Genomic DNA, 19,977 nt, shown 5'->3' with positions numbered 1-19,977 from the left:
AGTTGATATAAAGATTCTGTACTCTCTTAAAAACTGGTGAATTAGCTACATAAAATCATCATGGGATTTTCTCTGTTAGATATGACTTCTCTCATTTTTACTATTGTACCAGAATTTATACAAAATGTAATTGTCTGTGACTTTTTTAATGCCAGTACTCTCAATGACACTCCTACAACTAATCTCTTATGTCCCTGTGCTAGAATTGTTCATCATGTGCTTTTATATTATGATCAAATCTTTAGCAGCTATTTAAACATTTAAAAGCAAGCATCAAAGAAGCTACTGCAAAGAGTGATCTAATGTTAAAAGTGAACTATCTAGAGACTAAACTAGATAAAATGCAAACTCAATATGAGAAATTACTTGAGGCTAAAGGAACAATGGCAGAAAGTAAAGAACACGATGCAACTAAATAAGTGGGTGCAACTAAATCAGATAATCCAGCTAAATTAGAAATAAAAACTGAAGCATTAGAAAGCAAACCAGCTCATATGTTTCCTCTAAGGGAGGTACCCATAGTGTCCCCAGAGCATGGTGTAATGAATCTCATGTGCCACAAAAAGTTTATACAGGCTGATATAGATAGTTTTAAGGAAAATACTCCATCATATGAAGAAGAACCCATGGGTGTTGTAAAGCAGTTCAAGTGTGAATGTGATTTACATTCTCATCTGTTAAAGTATCCAATCCAATCCATTTTTCTGCACAGTCAACAATCCTATCAAGGAAAGTGGAAGGAGTCTCTCCCACTTCCTGCTTTAGGCACTCAAATTTAGACCAGGTTCCTGGGAGTCTTGAATTTTGCCTGTGAAAAATGCATGTCCTGTGGTCCGAAATTATTTTTGGAGTAACTGTCCAAATTGGTTTGACATGGGTCTTAATGAAATTAGGAGAATTGTTAACTATGTTTTCCAAGATGAGAAAGATAGGCAATCAGAAGAGAAAAATGATATAATTGATAATGTAACCAAAGAAATCAGAGAGCTTAAACAAAAACTGAAATCTAATGAAGTGCAGGAAGAAACTGTAGAGTGCAGGAAGAAACTGTAGCTGCACTAAGAACTTATAGACAACCCAGAAATAATTACAACCCCAGACAATACAGACATAACCCAAGATGTTTTCTTTGTAACAGAGCTGGTCATCTCATGAGAGAATGCAGATTTAGGGGACAATTCTTTGGATAAAGCTTCAGGGGAAACCGAGGCAATACATTTAATTGCTTTAATGGATTCAGGCAAACTGGAGATAGAAATTATGGATTTAATAATGCATTCCAGTATGGAAGACCAAACTACCCAAATTATTTTGATACTGGATGCTACCATAATTCACAACAAGCTACAGACCTGAATATCATGCAAGAATATATCAAAGCAGGTGCTGGTCCAAAATATTCCCAAGTAGCTGGTGGGAATCCCCAAAAACTTGATATGCAAAAAGGTGCCACTTCATTATGAAGGTGTGCCAAGGCCTGTTTAGTTAAAAATATTGTATATGGAGAAAATGGAATAGGAAATAAGGGTAATGTAATAAAAACGAATGAAAATGACAAAGAGATTTTAAAAATGGGGAAAATTAGTACAGGAGAAATCAATGAAGAATTAGGGAATGAGGAACAGGAACAAATGTTGAGTTTTCCTGATCCTAGTGTGTTAGCTCCTGTGATACCAGTCCATTCTCCAGAAAATAGCACAGAACCTTAAAAATAGGAACAGAAGTTTGATTGTCTTTTAGACACAGGTGCTGCCAAGCTTGTGTTGTAAAATCCCCAGAAGAATGCAAAGCAGTGGGTTAAATGGAAGTTGTGGCTGTGATGGTTGTCTATTAGATTATGCACTCCATAGGATAAAACCTAGGGATTTAGTTTACATAAAAAACTTTAAGTATTAAGTGTATTAGAGTAAAAACTGTGGCTGCATTGGTTGCATGTGAAAAGCAGGAACAGCAGAAGAAGAGATTATTTCAGACAACATTACTGCAATCAAAAAGATATCAGAAGTAGAAGAATGAAATGAAGACAGAGATCAAGATCAAGACAAAGGAGAAGACAACATAGAAGAAACATAGATATCAGTAAAAAGGACAATTGAACTGTAACAAAGACATTGAAAAACAAATCAACGCAGAGAAGAGGAACACAGACTAATTATGGACATGAACTGTAAGATTTTTGTGCCATTCTAACTCTATACACTTTCATTATAGTTGCAAACAAACACTACATGGTAACAACACGAAGACAGAAATCAGTAGCAGAGGAGATAACTTTAAAGATTTGGTAAGTATTCACTACAAAACAACATACGCATATAGGACATATTTCTTACAAACTCTGCAACATCATAACCAGGTGATGAGTATCCATAGAAATAAATACAGATAAATCACCTTGGTAAAATAATAATTATACACATTAAAATAATAAGATCTTGTCTCACAGGAAGACTTTATGTGATCTTAAGAGATAAAATCAAGGAAACATACATATCTTTCTAAAGAAAATCTTTAAGGTTTTCTTAGACTATCTTAAGGGGGGAAGTTTATTTTCTTCCTGCAACATGTAAATAGTTGATACATAACATATACATAAATGTAGAAATTGTACAGAGCTGTATATTTATATAGATGTGTATATAGTTAAATTATTTAAAAGTTTTGATGTTATTAGAATAATGTTGATTTTGAGTTTTAATGTAGTTAGTTTTGGTTTTCTGTATTAGCAATAGAATAAGGTCTTAGCATAGAAAAAAGTTTCATTTGAATTATTCAAATAGGATTTGTAAAATGAAGTTTTCTTGAGTTTTTCATAGTTATTTTAGATAGACTTTAGTTTTTTGTAAAACATAAGTTAGTTTGTAACTGTATTTTATTGTTTCCAAAGTTTTTCAAATGGCAACAAATATGGAAATCTAGGTGATATGGATGATTACTTACAAAAATATAAATTTCCTAGACTAACAGAGGAAGAAATAGATTACCTAAACAACCCTATATCAGAAAAAGAAATTGAACCAGCCATCAAAGAACTCCCTAAGAAAAAATCCTCAGGTCCAGATGGATTCACAAATGAATTCTATCAAACATTCAAAGAACAACTAACCCCAATATTATACAAAATATTTGACAGAATAAGCAAAGAAGGAGTTCTACCAAATTCATTTTATGACACAAACATGGTACTGATCCCAAAGCCAGGCAGGTCAAAAACAGAGAAAGAAAACTATAGGCCAATCTCCCTAATGAATATAGATTCAAAAATCTTAAATAGGATACTAGCAAAAAGACTCCAGCAAGTCATCACAAGGGTTATTCACTATGACCAGGTAGGATTCATACCAGAAATGCAAGGATGGTTCAATATTAGGAAAACTATACACATAATTGACCATATTAACAAACAAACTGGCAAAAATCATATGATTTTCTCAATAGATGCAGAAAAAGCCTTTGATAAAATACAATACCCATTCCTATTGAAAACACTAGAAAGTACAGGAATAGAAGGGCCTTTCCTAAAAATAATAAACAGTATATATCTTAAACCATCAGCAAACATCATCTGCAATGGCAATAAACTAGAAGCCTTCCCAATAAGATCAGGAGTGAAACAAAGATGCCTGTTATCACCTCTATTATTTAACATTGTACTAGAAACACTAGCAGTAGCAATTAGAGAAGAAAAAGAAATTGAAGGTATTAAAATTGTCAATGAGGAGACCCAGCTATCACTCTTTGCAGATGATATGATGGTCTACTTAAAGAATCCTAGAGAATCAACCAAAAAGCTAGTGGAAATAATCAACAACTTTAGCAAAGTTGCAGGATACAAAATAAACCCGCATAAGTCATCAGCATTTCTATATATCTCCAGCCCATTTCAGCAACAAGAATTAGAAAGAGAAATTCCATTTAAAATCATCCTAGACAATATAAAATACTTAGGAATCTATCTGTCGAGATATACACAGGAACTATATGAACACAACTACAAAAAACTCTCCACACAATTAAAACTAGATCTAAATAGTTGGAGAAATATTGAATGCTCATGGGTAAGACGAGCTAACATAATAAAAATGACAATCCTGTCCAAAATAATTTATTTATTTAGTGTCATAACCATTGAAATACCAAAAAACTTTTTTACTGAATAAAAAAAAAACATAACAAAGTTCATTTGGAAGACCAAAAGATCAAGGATATCCAGGGAAATCATGAAAAAAAAATGCAAAGGAAGGAGGATTTGCAGTCCCAGATCTCAAACTATACTATAAAGCAGAGGTCATCAAAACAGTTTGGTACTGGCTAAGAGACAGAAAGGAGGATCAGTAGAATAGACTTGGGGTAAGCGACCTCAGCAAGACAGTTTATGATAAGCCCAAAGATCCCAGCTTTTGGGACCAAAACCCACTATTTGATAAAAACTGCTAGGAAAATTGGAAGACAGCATGGGAGAGATTAGGTTTGGATCAACATCTCACACCCTACACCAAGATAAACTCAGAATGGGTGAATGACCTGAATATAAGGAAGGAAAGTATAAGCAAATTAGGCAAACACAGAATAGTATACTTGTCAAATCTTTGGGAAAGGAAAGACTTTAAAACTAAGCAAGAGCTAGAAAAAAATCACAAAATGTAAAATCAATACTTTTTATTACATCAAACTAAAAAAGTTATTGTACAAAGAAAACTAATGCATCCAAAATTAGAAAGGAAGCAACAAGTTCAGAAACAATCTTCATTACAAAAACCTCTGACAAAGGTCTAATTACTCAAATTTACAAAGATCTAAACCAATTGTACAAAAAATCAATCCATTCTCCAATTGATAAATGGGCAAGGGACATGAATTGGCAATTTTCAGTTAAAGAAATCAAAACTATTAATAAACACATGAAAAAGTGCTCTAAATCTCTAATAATCAGAGAAATGCAAATCAAAACAACTCTGAGGTATCACCTCACACCTAGCAGATTGGCTAACATGACAGCAAAGGAAAGTAATGAATGCTGGAGGGGGTGTGGAAAAGTTGGGACATTAATGCATTGCTGGTGGAGTTGTGAATTGATCTAACCATTCTGGAGGGCAATTTGGAACTATGCCCAAAGGGCACTAAAAGACTGTCTGCCCTTTGATCCAGCCATAGTACTGCTGGATTTGTACCCCAAAGAGATAATAAGGAAAAAGACATGTACAAAAATATTCATAGCTGAGCTCTTTGTGGTGGCAAAAAATTGGAAAATGAGGGGATGCCCTTCAGTTGGGGACTGGCTGAACAAATTGTGGTATCTGTTGGTGATGGAATACTATTGTGCTCAAAGGAATAATAAAGTGGAGGAATTCCATGGGGACTGGAGCAACCTCCAGGAATTGATGCAGAGTGAGAGGAGCAGAACTGGGAAAACATTGTACACAGAGACTGATACACTGTGGTACAATAGAATGTAATGGACTTTTCCATTAGCGGCAATGCAGGGATCCTAAACAACTTGGAGGTATCTACGAGAAAAACCACTATCCACATCCAGAGGAAACACCGTGGGAGTAAAAGCACCAAAGAAAAACAATTGCTTGAATAGATAGGTTGTAAATCTTGAAATTTCTTAGACTTGTGAATGTTAAAAATTTCCGCATTGAGGAATCCTCCATTGGAACAAATTCCCTACTGGAAACATTCCCCATTTTGATGTGAGAACTCGCCAGGATCAGAAATAGGAGGACCTCTACTCCACCCGTACTTAAGACTGCTTTAGGGGAGAAAACTTCTTGCTAAACAATGAAAGTACTTGGACCCATGCTTATAATAAGGCAAGGAGTTCTTTGAGTCATGCCTGTTTTTTAGAATTGATACAATGAGATGCTAGGTACCTAAAAGGGTCGGGCAAGTTTTGTCTTAATGAGATTAGTTGACTCAGCTGTGTTTTCACTGGTTCAGACTTACTGAGGAGATTAGTGGACACAGCAGCATTTTTTCTGGTTCAGACTTACTGAGGAGATTAGTCGACTTAGCAGGAATTCAGATGGGCAGTCCTTTGGAAAACGTCTACAGTGATTGGTAGATGTAAGGACTTAGGGGAGGTGACATAGGAGAAAAACCCCTATGTAAGAAAAAGCAGAATCTCTTGAGAAAGAAATCCTTTTGGAGGATCTCTGATGAGGATCGCTTGGGAAGAATCTCTTGAGAGAGGCTCTGGAGAAGGGAAGCTCTTGGAAGACAATCTCTAAGGAGGTCTCGCTGGAGCTCCTCTGAGGGGACTCTGTCCCTCTGGAGGCTCTGGAGAGAGGCCCTTTGGAACAGTCTCTGGCTGGAAGGCTCTTTAAGGAGGACTCTGGCTGGAACTCTCTCTGGTGAAGTCAGCTGAGATGGAGCTGGCCTGGTGTCACTAGAATCCTTGCTTACACAGACCTTGTGGTGAGTGTTAAAAGACTGACTGATTGATCTCTCTCTCTTAAGACTCAGGTCTAGGCCATGTTGGCTTAAGGCCCTTTATACTTATTTCCTTTTTCTCTCTTTCTCTCTTTTCTTTAATTCCACATTTGTATTAATTAAAATCTCTATAAAACCAAGTTGACTTGGGTATTTGAATAATTGGGAATATTTCCCTGGCGACCACCTTATATTTGATTTAAAAACCAAGACACTGTAGTGAAACCCATTTTCTGTGGTCAAACTTACTCACCCTCTCTTATATCTATCACAATTTATATCTTCCACCATTTTAACTCACTACAGTTTACAACATCACTCTTTTAACTGTTACAGTTTAAGGCCTTCAACTTTTTAAATCTAACAAGGTCAAAGGGATATGGTTGGGGATGTAGACTCTAAATGAACATCCTAGTGCAAACTATAACATGGAAATAGGTTCTGATCAAGGATACAAGTAATACCCAATGAAATTGCATGTTGGCTGCAGGAAGGGTAGGTGGAGGGGAGGGAGGGAAATAAAGTGAGTATTATAACCAAAGAAAAATAAAATAAAATAAAAGTTTTTCAAAAGGTTGCATTTTGTATTTTCCATTTTGAATTTCTGTAATTGTATGTTTTGCACTTGCATTTCTGCAAATGTGTTTTCATTAATTATTGACTTTCATTGAAATTTTCTTTTCTTTCATTTATATTCCTTTCCCAATTTTTCCTTTCCCAATTTGGGAAACATGATTGACTATCTTATTGTGGCTTTATAGATTGTTTAAATCTGAGTTAACCCTGAGAAGACCAAAGAAAAACCAGCTCTTTGGTTTGGACTCTGAGTCTTAAGAGACTCTGTGAAACATAGGAGAAACGGTTCCTTTTGGAACCTGGGAGTTTATTTGGGTGGATTTAGAATCCTGTAGAATTAGAAATTCTTTATTTATCCTTATATATTTCAATAAATACTTTATTCTTATAATAGGAGTCTTTTTAGTGTCCTTGTGCCTGGCCCTGAATGGAAGTTCACATTTGAGCTTCAATTCATCACTGAGGATACTATTGATTACCTCTATCAAAAGTATCCAAACAGGTTTTGAACAGTTTGAACCTATATTGGAACAGTTTTTCCATCTAAATATTTTATTTTATAACTCACCAAATTTATTTTTACAGTTTCTTGTCTTCTCAGGACCTGATTTTTTTTTCTTTTTCTGAACATCTACTTGAGAATCAGACCACAATCTGTGGCTTTCCAGTAGTTTCCCTCAGAGCTGGGAAAGATTTCTGATCCATTTGACTCATAATCTTAAGGGTAACATCAAAAGCAGATTCCCATAGTCAGCACTAAACCTGAGTGGGAAATATATTCTTAGATGATACTGACTGACACAACTTGTAAAGGGTGGACAATTTAAGAGACAATAAGAGGGGAATTTTGCTTAGATAAATGTCTAAAATTATCTGTGTGCAATGTTTTGGACTCATTAGGGAAAGATTAATTAGGTTTTTGTACCTAGACAGTTGGTCTGACCCTCAATTTGAGGTTCATTTCTAATTTAACCAAAGAGGTTTGGTCAGGTGGGAGTTAAATAGCCCAAAGACTTTTTATAAAGGTACAGGAGGAAATATTTACAACCATCTCCATCTCTCTTAATAAAATGTGCTCTAATATGTATGGTTATAGATGAACTTTTGGCCAATGTCATTTTTGAGGTCCTTGTCCGTAGTGCCAGGTTGCTGCTAGAACCCAAGTTGCTGCTTTAAAAGCTGACCCTAAAAGCCTTCAGAAATGGTTTAAAGTATTATTTCATGCTATGCATACTGTAGGGCACATTGTGAACTCTTTTCATTGGGGCCTGACTAGGAATTTGCCTGTTTGCCATGAATTCGTTTGATCATTGAGAAAAACAGCTAAAATCATTTTGAAAGTTAGCATTGGCTCCTCATAAAAAGTAGCTGATTGATGCCAAGGGTCATATTCTGTCCCTCTGGAATACTCAAATTGGCATCACTTGTTAGCATCTGGAATGACATAAAGCATTGACTAATTATGCCTTACTAGATTCCTTTTTTTAGGCTGCTGTTAAAGCTAAAATAAAATCCATCTTCTATAAAAGGGCTTTAGCCAAAACAATAGAAATTATATATATATATATATATATATATATATATATATATATTTCTGAGCATATGAAAATAGCAACTTTAGCCCTCAGCCACCACATACAGTGCTTCTCTCACTGACAACGAATGAAAGAGGTGTCCCTTCCGGAAGTGCAGTGGGGGCGGGATAAATAGCCTCAGGAGGCCGCATGTGGCTTGTGGGGCTAATTTGGGGACCTTTGACCTAGGTGACTGGGTAAGTCATTAAATCTCCTTGGGGCTCAGTTTTCTCATTTGTAACATTAGTGGGTTGTTCCTCTATATCTGGGATGTGAGATGTAGAATTTTTTTTAAACCCTTTCCTTCCATCTTAAATCAATACTGTATATTGGTTCCCAGGCAGAAGAGTGGCAAGGAATTGGCAATGGGGTTAAGTGACTTGCACAGGGTCACACACAGTTAGCACATATCTGAGATCATATTTGAACCCAGGACCTCTCATTCCTAGACCTGTCTTTCAATCTACTGAACTACCTAGGTGCCTCTATGCAGAAACTTCTTTTTAACTTCTACCAAGTCATCAAAGCCTCTAATAAAGTCTATGGGACTTTAGTCATTGGCTTCAAGAACCATTGGAAATTAGGATCATAATGATTTTAATAATATACATTTATATAGTATTTTATGGCATCTAGGAAAGGTAATTATGAACAGTATTTTAATCTGTTGCATATTATATGCTATCTTCAGATGACTATTTTGAACCATTTGATTTATTTAAAAATTTTATTCATTATTTCAACCATTTATGTATGTATGTATGTGTGTGTGTGAGAGTGCAAGAGAGAGGAGGGAGAGATGGAGAGTGAGGGAGAGTGAGAGGGAAAGGGAGAGAAAGAGAAAGAGAAAGGGAGGGGGTAAGGGAGAGAGGGAGGAAGGGAGGGAGGGAAATTCGAGCAGTGGAAGATGTGTGTGTGTGTGTGTGTGTGTGTGTGTGTGTGTGTTTGGGGGAGAGAGAGAGAGAGAGAGAGAGAGAGAGAGAGAGAGAGAGAGGGAGGGAGGCATGGAGTAATACAAAGGTATTAAAAATCATGGCCTGAAGGCTACATGCATCCCACAAACTCCACAGTGCTGTTGATCAGTTTAAAATGTAATTGGGAAATGTTTGGCAAAATAAATAAAATACAATGCAATATAAATAGTATTCATTTGTGGTTTTCTAATTCTTTAGGGATCTGTTTCTATTTGAGTTTGACAGAACTGGTGTATGGCTAGAAAACTGGCCTTGAAGCCAAGATCTGGGTTCAAGTGTCAATTCTGACACATATCGTCTTTGTGATTCTGAACAATTCACTTAGCCTCTAAGTGCTCAGGCAACTTTCTCATACCAAAATTGCAGAGAAGGAGTTATCAACCTGCATGTAGGAGGAGCTGCATCCTCCCTGTAGAGGGAGTTTCCATGGCCTGGAGTTCCCTCTACGAATGAAATCATTATCCTGGCTTTATTTTATTCTTTTGGAGTCTGGTTAGAAGAGCAGCGGCCAATTACAAGTCTGATCCTGCTCCTAATTGGCATGGGAGCTTTGAGCTGGTCCCTTTCTGACCTAACCTGGTTCACCCCCTCATTGGGCAGTCTGATGGCTCCTCGTTTTTTGAAGATCTTCGTATTGGTACCAGACTTGATATGGACATTTGGCTGACTTTGGCCTTAGCTAAAGGATTCCTAGCTCACAAGTAGCTCAGAACTCCCAAGTTCAAGTGACCCACCAGCTTCAGACCTGCCAGTAGCAAGATTACAGGCAATACCACCAAGCCCAGAATGAAATACTTTTAATTTTGTGGAAACAAGGTTTCAAATCTTGGCTCTGATACTGGGTGATTATGGGCAAAGTGCTTAATCTTAATCATCTATAAAAAGGAAATAGTACCATTTATGTAACACATTTCAGTGTTGTTGGAAGAAAAGGGATTTTAAAAATCTTGATGTGCCATGGAAATGAGAACTATTTGCATTTATGGGTTTTGAAAATATAAAAAATGCCTGGTGTGGTGGGTAGAGCACCAAGTCTGGAGTCAGGAAGACCTGGGTCCAGAACTGGCCTCAGAAATTTACTAGCTGGGTGGCCTGGGACAAGTCACTTAACATCTATTTGCTTCAGTTTCTTTACCTGTAAAATGGGGATAATAATAGCAACTACCTCACAGGGTTGTTCTGAGGATCAAATGAGATAATTTCTTAAAAAGCTTTTATCTTCTGTGGTGAGGGCTAAGCTATTGGGGTTAAGTGAATTAGCCAGGATCACACAGATAGGAAGTGTCTGAGGTTAGATCTGAACCCAGATCCACCTGACTCCAGGTCTGGTGCTCTATCTACTGCACTACCCAGCTGCCCTTATGAGACAGTAATTGTAAAGCATTCAGTACAATGCTTGGCACATGGTGAGGGCTCTATAAATGTTACCTATTATTATTGTTATTATTCTAACTCCTAAGGTTAGGCATAACAGGTTATTGGATAACCCCAGATAGAAACTCTAATTTTCTGGAGAATGTCTCTATTCCCTAAATCCCAAAGAGATTAAAGAAGGATGAAAGGGACTCATCTTGTAAAAATATTTATAGCAGCTTTTTTTTTTTGTGGCAGCAAAGACTAGAAACTATGAGGATGCCTATTAACTGGGGAGTGGCTGAATGATTTATGGTACAGAAATGTAATTGAATACTAATATGCCACAGGAAAAGATAAAAAGCACAATTTCAGAGAAACCCAGAAAGACTTGTATGAACTAATGCAGAGTGAAGGAGAACATGCAGGAGAACAATTTGTTCAATAACAATAACAATATAAAAACAAATAGCTTTGTAAGCTGGAAGAACTCTGATCAACGCAAAGACCAATCATTATTCCAGAGGACTGCTATGAAGCAGAGACAATGGACTCAAGATGCAGGGAAGATCTATATCTTTGGGCACGGCAGGTATGGGCATTTGCTTGTGTGTGCCCATTTGCTATAAGAATTTTCTTTTTTCTTTTGTTCCTCCAATGGATGGAGAAAATAAAATTTTAATTGAAAATAAGCAAAAATTGAAAAAAAATTTAAAGCTACTTTTTTTGTTAAATGTGTCACTTCTTTCTTTGCTTGATTTCACAGTTTCTTGGCCATGAAGGCTGCTGGTTCCAGGCTGGACCTAATGTTTGCATGAAGGTAAGTCAGCTGTAATGTTTTCCCTTCAGTGATCCTGGACCTGGGGAAGCTTCCTTCCTTACTTCTTATGCCCACCCCTACTCTGTACACTATGAATTGGTGTGACCAGGAAGCCTCTTCTCAATTCTTAGAGTCACAAGAGTCTCTGTAGGTGATTGTTTGCTTAGAACAGATACCCTCAGAGAAATGAGGAGATGGCACTTAGGTGACTTTATCTGTATGTTCCTGAATATGAAGAGGGAACCTTGGTTGAGTCATTAGTGAATTTACTGTTCAAAACTATGTGACACAATGCTTGGAATGTTCTCTGTGGGGAGCTAATAGAAAAATTCTTAATTTATAGTAAAAACAAAACATTTTTCTGGAAAGTTTTGTTTGTTCATAAATGAACTTCTTTCTAGAAAAAAGGCAGTATATTCTTTAGTCACAATTTCAGATACAATTTAGCTTGAGCACAGGAAGCTTCTTTTGATTCACTTGTGGAGGCCAAGAATTTTGCACAGCTGTAGTTGTATCTTAGGCAAACTTTTAAGGGAATACAAAGTGCAAGGCAGGCTTAGAGTGGACAAGAAGGGTTGCCAGGAAAGCATTAGTGTATTTTGAGCTTTTTAAGAGTAAAGGCACTACATAAAGCCAATATAATCCAACAATGCTTGGTTCTTTAGTATCTTCTACCACTTTATTACTGTGTTGGATGAGGTTTCTTTCTATGAGGAGACAAAGAAACACAACATGGGAGTAAGACGTCCTGAAGAAATAGATTTATAGAAATACATTTCTTTGGATTGATTCATGTGGTCCATGTGTTGTGTGACCTCACTAACTAGAAGAATCAATTACCTTTTTTAAAAATTAAATTAAATTATTATTATTATTTTAGAATCAATTTCTAAAAGCAAACATTTTCTTGAAAACATCTAAGTTTCCTACGGTATTTCTTTGTAGATGGAACTCAAGATTATATCAGCTAGTAATAATAAGAATGTTTACTAGCAGGAGATCAACTAGGAAATATAACTGGCAGCAATAATTGTGACATATTTGATATAACTGGAAATGAGGATTATCTAGATTCTATGTTCCCTACTATAGGTCTTGAAAAAGAGATACAGTTAATGGAAAGCTAGCATCTGAATCTACTATATTTTTCTCTATACTTAAACAATTTGTATTGTCCAAGAATCAATGGGAAAAATATAATATAACATTATGGGACTAATATGTTAGTACTCAAAGACAAAATCTGAAAAATATTATCTTTTGATGTTACACATTATTAGTCTTTTCATCATTGGTTTCATTCATTGTTTAGGTTAAGAAGGAAAAGATTAATCAAGCATTTAATAATTCACTATATGAAGCAGATTCCATGAATTCATGACAAATTTTTACATCTTAGGCATAGCCTTCATGACATATTATAGTCATTAGGGGCATAAAACACAACTTTTTACATGAAGCACCATTAATCTATAAGTATTATAGCACAAAAAGGGAATGCCTGAGAACCTTTGTCCTCAGGGCCTAAATATTTCTAATATTTGATACTAGGGGGATACAGATAAACCTAAATTCTTGAAGGATATGCCAAAAAAAAGTATAAGTTCTCAAAGACCATTTTGTTGGAAAGATTTTGAGAATACACTCTGTGTGACAGATCAAATGTCCATTATTTGGTGATCAGTCTAGTTAAGTTTGGTGACCCTCAATGTTAGATGCTGTGTGTTGGACCTTTTGGTCTGAAGACTCTTCCATTCAAATCTGCAAATGTTTATTAGCTCCTATAAAGTACTAAGCATTGTGCTGGGAATGCCGTACAATAACAAACCAGTCCTTGCCTTCAAGGACCTTACATTCTATTATCTACTATGTTACAGAAGGGATACAATCTACATTGGTTGAAAAATGAAAAAATAATGGAATATCAAAATTAGATATGAATTTCATGGAATCTTCAGATTTTTGCATGCAGCTACCACGGAGTTCTAGGCATTTTTATTTACTTTTTTTTTATTGATGCCACATTACTATATATTTTCTAATAGAAAATGATCTGCTCCTATTCTTTGCTAATGAAATGCTTTTCAGGAATACTAAATTATCTTTACTCCAGGGGATCCTCTTAAAAATTAACTTTGTTCTAGCTATTAAGCACTGTTTCTCAGTTCCAGGGCCCAAATCCCTTGAGCACTCCCTTATATTCACTCAAGTCCTACAGAACATTTTGTGACATCCATATTTACCTCATCTTACAAAAATCTGAAGACAGACTAGGATGAGGTTTTTCTGGTCACCCAGATACCAAATTAAGCCTCAGTATAATACAATTTGCTCTCATGTGGAATAGGGTATAAATGGGTCAGTTTTGGATTCTATCCTAGGACTCCCAATCACTAAAAGGACCTCGTTATAGTGCAGTCTCACAATATGGTCTCATAGCATTGGGTCGGAGGATTGCATTTAATTTAATGAGGCAGGAACTGGATAAATGGTATCCTTGGAAGAATTAACATAACTTCTAAAGGGGTTTGACTTATAACTGTGAAATAGCTAAGGCACTGGGGAAATTCGGCTAATGTCATCTAACCTTTAGTTCAAGCTGTGATTCTTTGCATCAGTGCATAGGAATGGCAAAGCATCAAGAACATATTTAAAAATATAAGCGAAAGTGAGGGTTTCCATTTACCTTGTAGTATTGTAAAATTCTTGATGAGTTGACCATGCTTGGAGTCGACCAGTTTCATTTCTTCCATGATCACAGACAAGTTGGCTACTTCGATATCTAACCTTGATCTCATGACATCTTGCTGCATCCTGAGAGTTGTAGAATCTAAGCGAATGTTGGCCAGTGTATTATTCAAGGAAGTTAGATCATCTGTGTGTTTGGTTAAGGTGTCTGTGCAAGTTGTCCTGACATCATTCAGGTTGCCAGTCAGTGTCCGCAAGTGGTGGGCTGTATAGCTGATGTTGCTAATGATATTAACTATATCTGTTTCAAAGAGTTGAAATCGTTCCTCTAGCTGGTTAAACTTAGTGGTGGTTCTGTTTTCTGACTCTTTGTGGTAGTCTTGAAGGTCTTTCAGGTTCTGTTCATTGGCTTGTGAGATAGTAGTGATATTGTCCAACTGACCATTGAAAGAGTTAAGTTGGCTATTCATGTCCTCTAGAGTATCATTGTTAGCTTTGGCTAAGGCAGAGTTGTTGGCAGCCAGTGTTTGCAAGTTCTGCACTTTCTCCTTAAGCCAATCTGTATCTTTCCTTGCTTGAAGGAAAACTTGTTGCAGATTTTGAAAGTCATTCTTAATTCGCTGGATAGCTTGGCTTGTGTCATCCACAGACCTCTGCAGACTGTTAATTAGGTTTCTTTGTTGCACTTGTGTTAGATTCAGGTTGTTTAAGTTCATGATGACCACATTATGTGAATGCATTTGGCTCTGTAAATTGCCCTGGAGAACACTTGTATCTTGTTGCAGATTGTTGACATAGCCGTTGTAAGCCTGGAGGGTTTTGTTGACAGTGGTGATCAGGAAAGAGTTATTCTCCAATGTTTCTCTCATTTGGCTCTGTCTGTCATCCAGAATATTCCCGCTCTCCTGCAACTTTTCTAGTGCATCCTTATTCTTGCTGGTTTTCTCTGTAATCTCATGAAGTTGTTGTCTAAGATCTAGTATGTCTGATCTGAAGGAGGAAAGTTCTGTGTTGGTGCTCACAGCTTTCTGCCCAGTTTGGTCTCCTGAAATAGGAAATATTAATAATTAGATATGATGTCATTGAAGAGAGTACAAGGGACATGGCTGATTTTTAGTAGCTGATGTTTAATTGACATGCACTGGTATATATAAGCTCTGGGCAGTATGATCTGGGCATGAACAGACTTAGAACACGAAAAGCATGTGTTCCCTAACTGGGTAGCTTGACCTCTTAACAACCTGATTTATATGAATAAATCTCAAGAATGTCTAATATCAGGAATGCCAAACAAATATGGTTGAATAACTCTGTGCCCTCGAATGTCATGGGGGAAGTAATTTATTGCTCTTTAATAATCAGAAATGGTCCCCCCCTCCCCTGGATAAAAAATGGAGGAATAGAATTTGTGATCCTTCTTGTAGATAGGAAACTAATTCACACAGCCATTATTTTTATAACCAGAAGCATATTAAACATAAGCCTACAGAGTCTTTAATAAAGAACATTTAATGAAGGGCATTTGTGCCACTTTAAGATCAGGATGAGTCTTGAGATTTTATTTGGCCTAAAGATTTTATTTGATCTGCTCCCAAACCAATCCTTAGCTTTAAAACTTTCTGAACTGAATCCAGTGGAAAGACTACGAATGAGGCAAAATCTAAACATTCTCCTGACTGCCAGAGTGTATAAGAATTCTTCTAGAAAAAGCTTTGCTTATTTATTCAAATTAGAATTAGAGGAATAAGTTTTATCTACTTTCAGATTACCTAATTTCTTCAGACCACTCTCCACTTCTGTGAGTTTCTCATTGTATCGTAGATGTGATGTCTCCATGCCACCTGTAACATTGTCCATTTTCTCTACAACTGACATTTGAAAAAAATAATGAATTAGTAAGAAGAATCCTTGTTCATGTTTGGTTAAAAAAAAAAACAACCATCTTTACTTTACTTTTTAGTGAGGACCAGGCAAATGGGGTTAGGTGACTTAGATTGTGTCTGAAGCTTGGTTAAAGACTTTTAAATCTGTAAGAAGATATGAATATATAGGATATGTGGTAGTTATTTAAAGAGGTTTGTGATTTTATTCCTTTTCATGATTCTATAAATATATATTAGAGGAGGGATATATAATGAAGAGTTGATACAATATGCTATGAAGAAGATGCTAGGGAGCCTACTTCCAGAAGGGCAAGATGACATTTAATAGATGTGACCTGCTCCCCAATTTGGAGTATGTGCTCCTATAGTTTGCTGGGGTCTCTTAATTCTGTAAAGAAGAGCCCAATTATTGATTGACTGTATAGCCACTGCTGGGGTGTGTTGAGAAGGCACTAGTCAGCAAGAGCCATTTTATTGACTTTTAATTTTTTCTTATTGATGTTTTCAAGCAAAGTGGCAAAGGCTACTGAAAATCCTCATAGGAAAAGACTCTTCAGTCTTTTATCTCCCCCATGAAGCTGCTAGGAGGTGGCCTTTGAGAGAGTGCATGTCTTTGCTATAGTTTTGTCTCTATTGTAATTTATTTCTTGTTTCTAGGTAAAGGAGATTGGTGATGGCTATGATCTTATGATTGTGGGAAGGGAATTCCCCTCCCTTTGTTTTGATATAATCAATCAGCATTTACCATTGAGATGTGCAAGGACAGATAGACCCTCAGAGAAAGGAAGTTGAAACCTATGAAAAGAGAAACTGATCACACAGGCACTGCCCCCTCTGGGTGATGTCAGGCAAATTACGGAACTATGATTGGTTCCTGAGATGTGATGTGGGAGAGCTAGTGGGTGGAGAAAACTGCTTATAAAGGCCAGACCAAGGATCAGGACAAACACACTCTTGCACTCTTCTGGCTGGAGATTGGAACCTGAAGGAGCACAGGTCGGTGATGAGCTTTAATACATCAGAACAGCAACTAGGGTACTTAGCTAAGCAACTCGTTACATATTTCCTACATTTACCTCTCTTTACTATCACAATTTGATGTAATAAAGCTACCAAAGCTACTAACAGCCTCATAATTTAATTTAACTATTACATGGTCTTTGAAAGATAATGAGACAAGCCACCAGGGGATACAAGAGAGGGGTCCATGCAAACTTTTATGGCCAACAAAGTCTAGCAGCAAGATCCTGAGGAAGATGCTGAGTGATCTAGTCTAGTTTTTACTTTTGGAATTGAGTTCAGCAGTTTCTAAGACTTAGACTCACCTAATGGCTATACTGACTTTGGAAGTAGAAACTACTTTAAGTTTGAACCCACGTTCCCCAGAGACTGAGATGTATAAGGGAAAGTATGCCTTCAGGTGTTGGAGGAATATATTGTTTTCACTCGTGTCCTTCCAGTAATTATTAGTTTGTGAAAGCTAATTGATTGTTTAAGTGTAATTGGGGTTATTACTGCTGTGACAGAGGTGGAAACAATATAGAATGGGGAGGGATTTCTGTCATATGGAATTAGAGAAAGAAACCTCATCCTTTCAAGGGTACCCTTAGAGCCCTCAAGGGAAACATAGGTTCCCTCATTCTGGAAGATGGAGTCTAGAACCATCACTACATATAGGTAAGGAAAAAACACCACATACAGAATTAAAAATGCTCACCTGTTTTTTGATATACCTGTATGGTATAGTTGTATGAACAGAATTCAGGAAAATATAGTAGATAAAAGGAAGAGGTTTTCTGGTGAGATTGTGATTGGTTAAATCCTTACAAATAATACCCCCTAGATTGAATGTGACCTCTCACTCTCCAGTCTCTGGCCATTTTCTCCACAGTCTCATAACATCCTTCTCTAGGTCTTCTTCTAGGACTATTCTTTGAGAATTCTAACTCTTTCATTTCTGGAATAGCTGCTCAGGGGCATCTCACTCTCCTAATGAGAGATTACCTTTCTCAGATCACTATTTCAGAAAAATTATTAGCACTCATTAGCTGTGTGACCCTGGGCAAGTCACTTAATCTTTTTTATCTTCAGTTTTCTCATCTGTAAAATGGTGATATAAGAGCACTTCTCTTACAGTGTTGTTGTGAAGACAAAATGAAATAATATGTAAAATATTTTGCCAATCTTAAAGTAGTATATAAATGATGATGATTATGATTAATCTTATTTTAAGCAAAGAACACAGTGTAGGTCATTTGGATTTCTTCAAATGTTGTAATAATTAAAAGATGAAAGGGAATCAAAATGAAAGATCTATCTGTGCAACCAACTCCTCTGCAATGTGGTTGGTTTCTGTCTCTGAGTAGAATCACTTTATTACCCCCCACATGCCCTTTCCATAGAGATCTTCCTGGTTCCTGTGTCTGGAAGGAGGAAGTTGCTGCATGAATCAGAAGGCTGTGGTGTTAGAATTAGTTCCTCAGCTGGCAATGGCAAAAAACACCCATAGGTTGATCTGCAAAAGACTCAGGAGAACTAAGGCCTATTGATAAACTTGTGATAATATGAAATATTGGTGGTCCAGTAATATAGATCTAGCTATGATAATTTTCACCCTTAATTTATTTGTTTTGTTCATAAGCATTTTTCTTAGTCCTTAGGAATAGTGTTATAACTACCTCAGTAAAACAAAAATAAAATTATTACATGAGGACAGGAACAGGGAAAAAAATTTATAATGTTTACACATTTAGATTCTGACTTGATTCTCAAATCAAAACATGTTCCTCAGGCAGTGCTAAAACCACAAGAAGGTACTTAAGTCTCGCCCCATTTTGCTGGCAGCAAGAAATTCCTCTAAATATGCTGATGGTCACTCATTTTTCAATCTCTTTATTTTTCTTCCATTTTGGTTTAAAAAGTCATAGAATTGGTAAAAAAATATAAAAAGATATCTTGAGTTTACACAGTTTAAAAAAGAAAGCAGATGTTTTAATGAAAGTATTAATTTCACTTGGGATTAGCAAGGGAACTACCTATTTGCCCTGTGCACAAGTGTTAATGAAGTAGCTACACATAGCCCTGTGTGTATCTGTGCGTGTGTCTGTGTGTTTGTGTGTTTGTGTTTAAAAATAGAGCTTTAGTGTAGAGCTGCAAATTTCAGGCTTGAGAAGATGGCAGTTTGCCTACTGCATACAAATAACAGACTGGTTGTGATCCAGAACTAACACTTGCTGTAATAGCCCACAGCATTTTCCTTGGTCCTTATTATTAACTTTTAAACACAAAACATGTGTTATCTTACTCTAGAGACCTATCAGCCTATGGCCCTTGTTAGATAACTCTTGCAGAAGGAAAACATCATTGATAGAAAAGTGGTACCAGCAGCCTGGTTTGTAAGGGCTCCTTTTTGTGGGGCCGTGTATTTCTTGATAGAGCAGTTCTCTTAAGCAATATTGGTGTTTCAGTGACTATGCAAAGGATGGAAAATATTTTCAGCTTGGCTCCTCCTCAACCTAGATGTCCTTTTCCTAGTACCCAGATGTTTCCCCTTCTCAAAACCTGGATCCAAATGCTAATTTTATCTTTATGTTTGCAAAAATACTGGATGATTCTGTTTTTACTTATGCTTGCCCCACTCCTCCACTTCACCTCTCCACGCCCTATCTATCCTT

The 19,977-nt window shown here is 36.5% G+C and overlaps 1 protein-coding gene across 1 annotated transcript in view; it reads right to left on the bottom strand.

The window, feature by feature from the left end:
* The window catches only part of COLEC12 (collectin subfamily member 12), a 242,615-nt gene that overhangs the window by 20,221 nt on the left and 202,417 nt on the right, over positions 1-19,977 (bottom strand). Inside the window, exons 4-5 of the mRNA XM_007487639.2 lie at positions 16,190-16,288; positions 14,419-15,465 (exon numbers count right to left, since the gene is read on the bottom strand). Coding sequence (XP_007487701.1) covers positions 14,419-15,465; positions 16,190-16,288 — 1,146 coding nt within the window. The remainder of the gene's footprint in view (positions 1-14,418; positions 15,466-16,189; positions 16,289-19,977) is intronic.

Source organism: Monodelphis domestica, chromosome 3, assembly GCF_027887165.1.
Source record: "Monodelphis domestica isolate mMonDom1 chromosome 3, mMonDom1.pri, whole genome shotgun sequence".
Taxonomy (NCBI): Eukaryota; Metazoa; Chordata; class Mammalia; order Didelphimorphia; family Didelphidae; genus Monodelphis; species Monodelphis domestica.
This window is presented reverse-complemented; position numbering and strand designations above follow the sequence as displayed.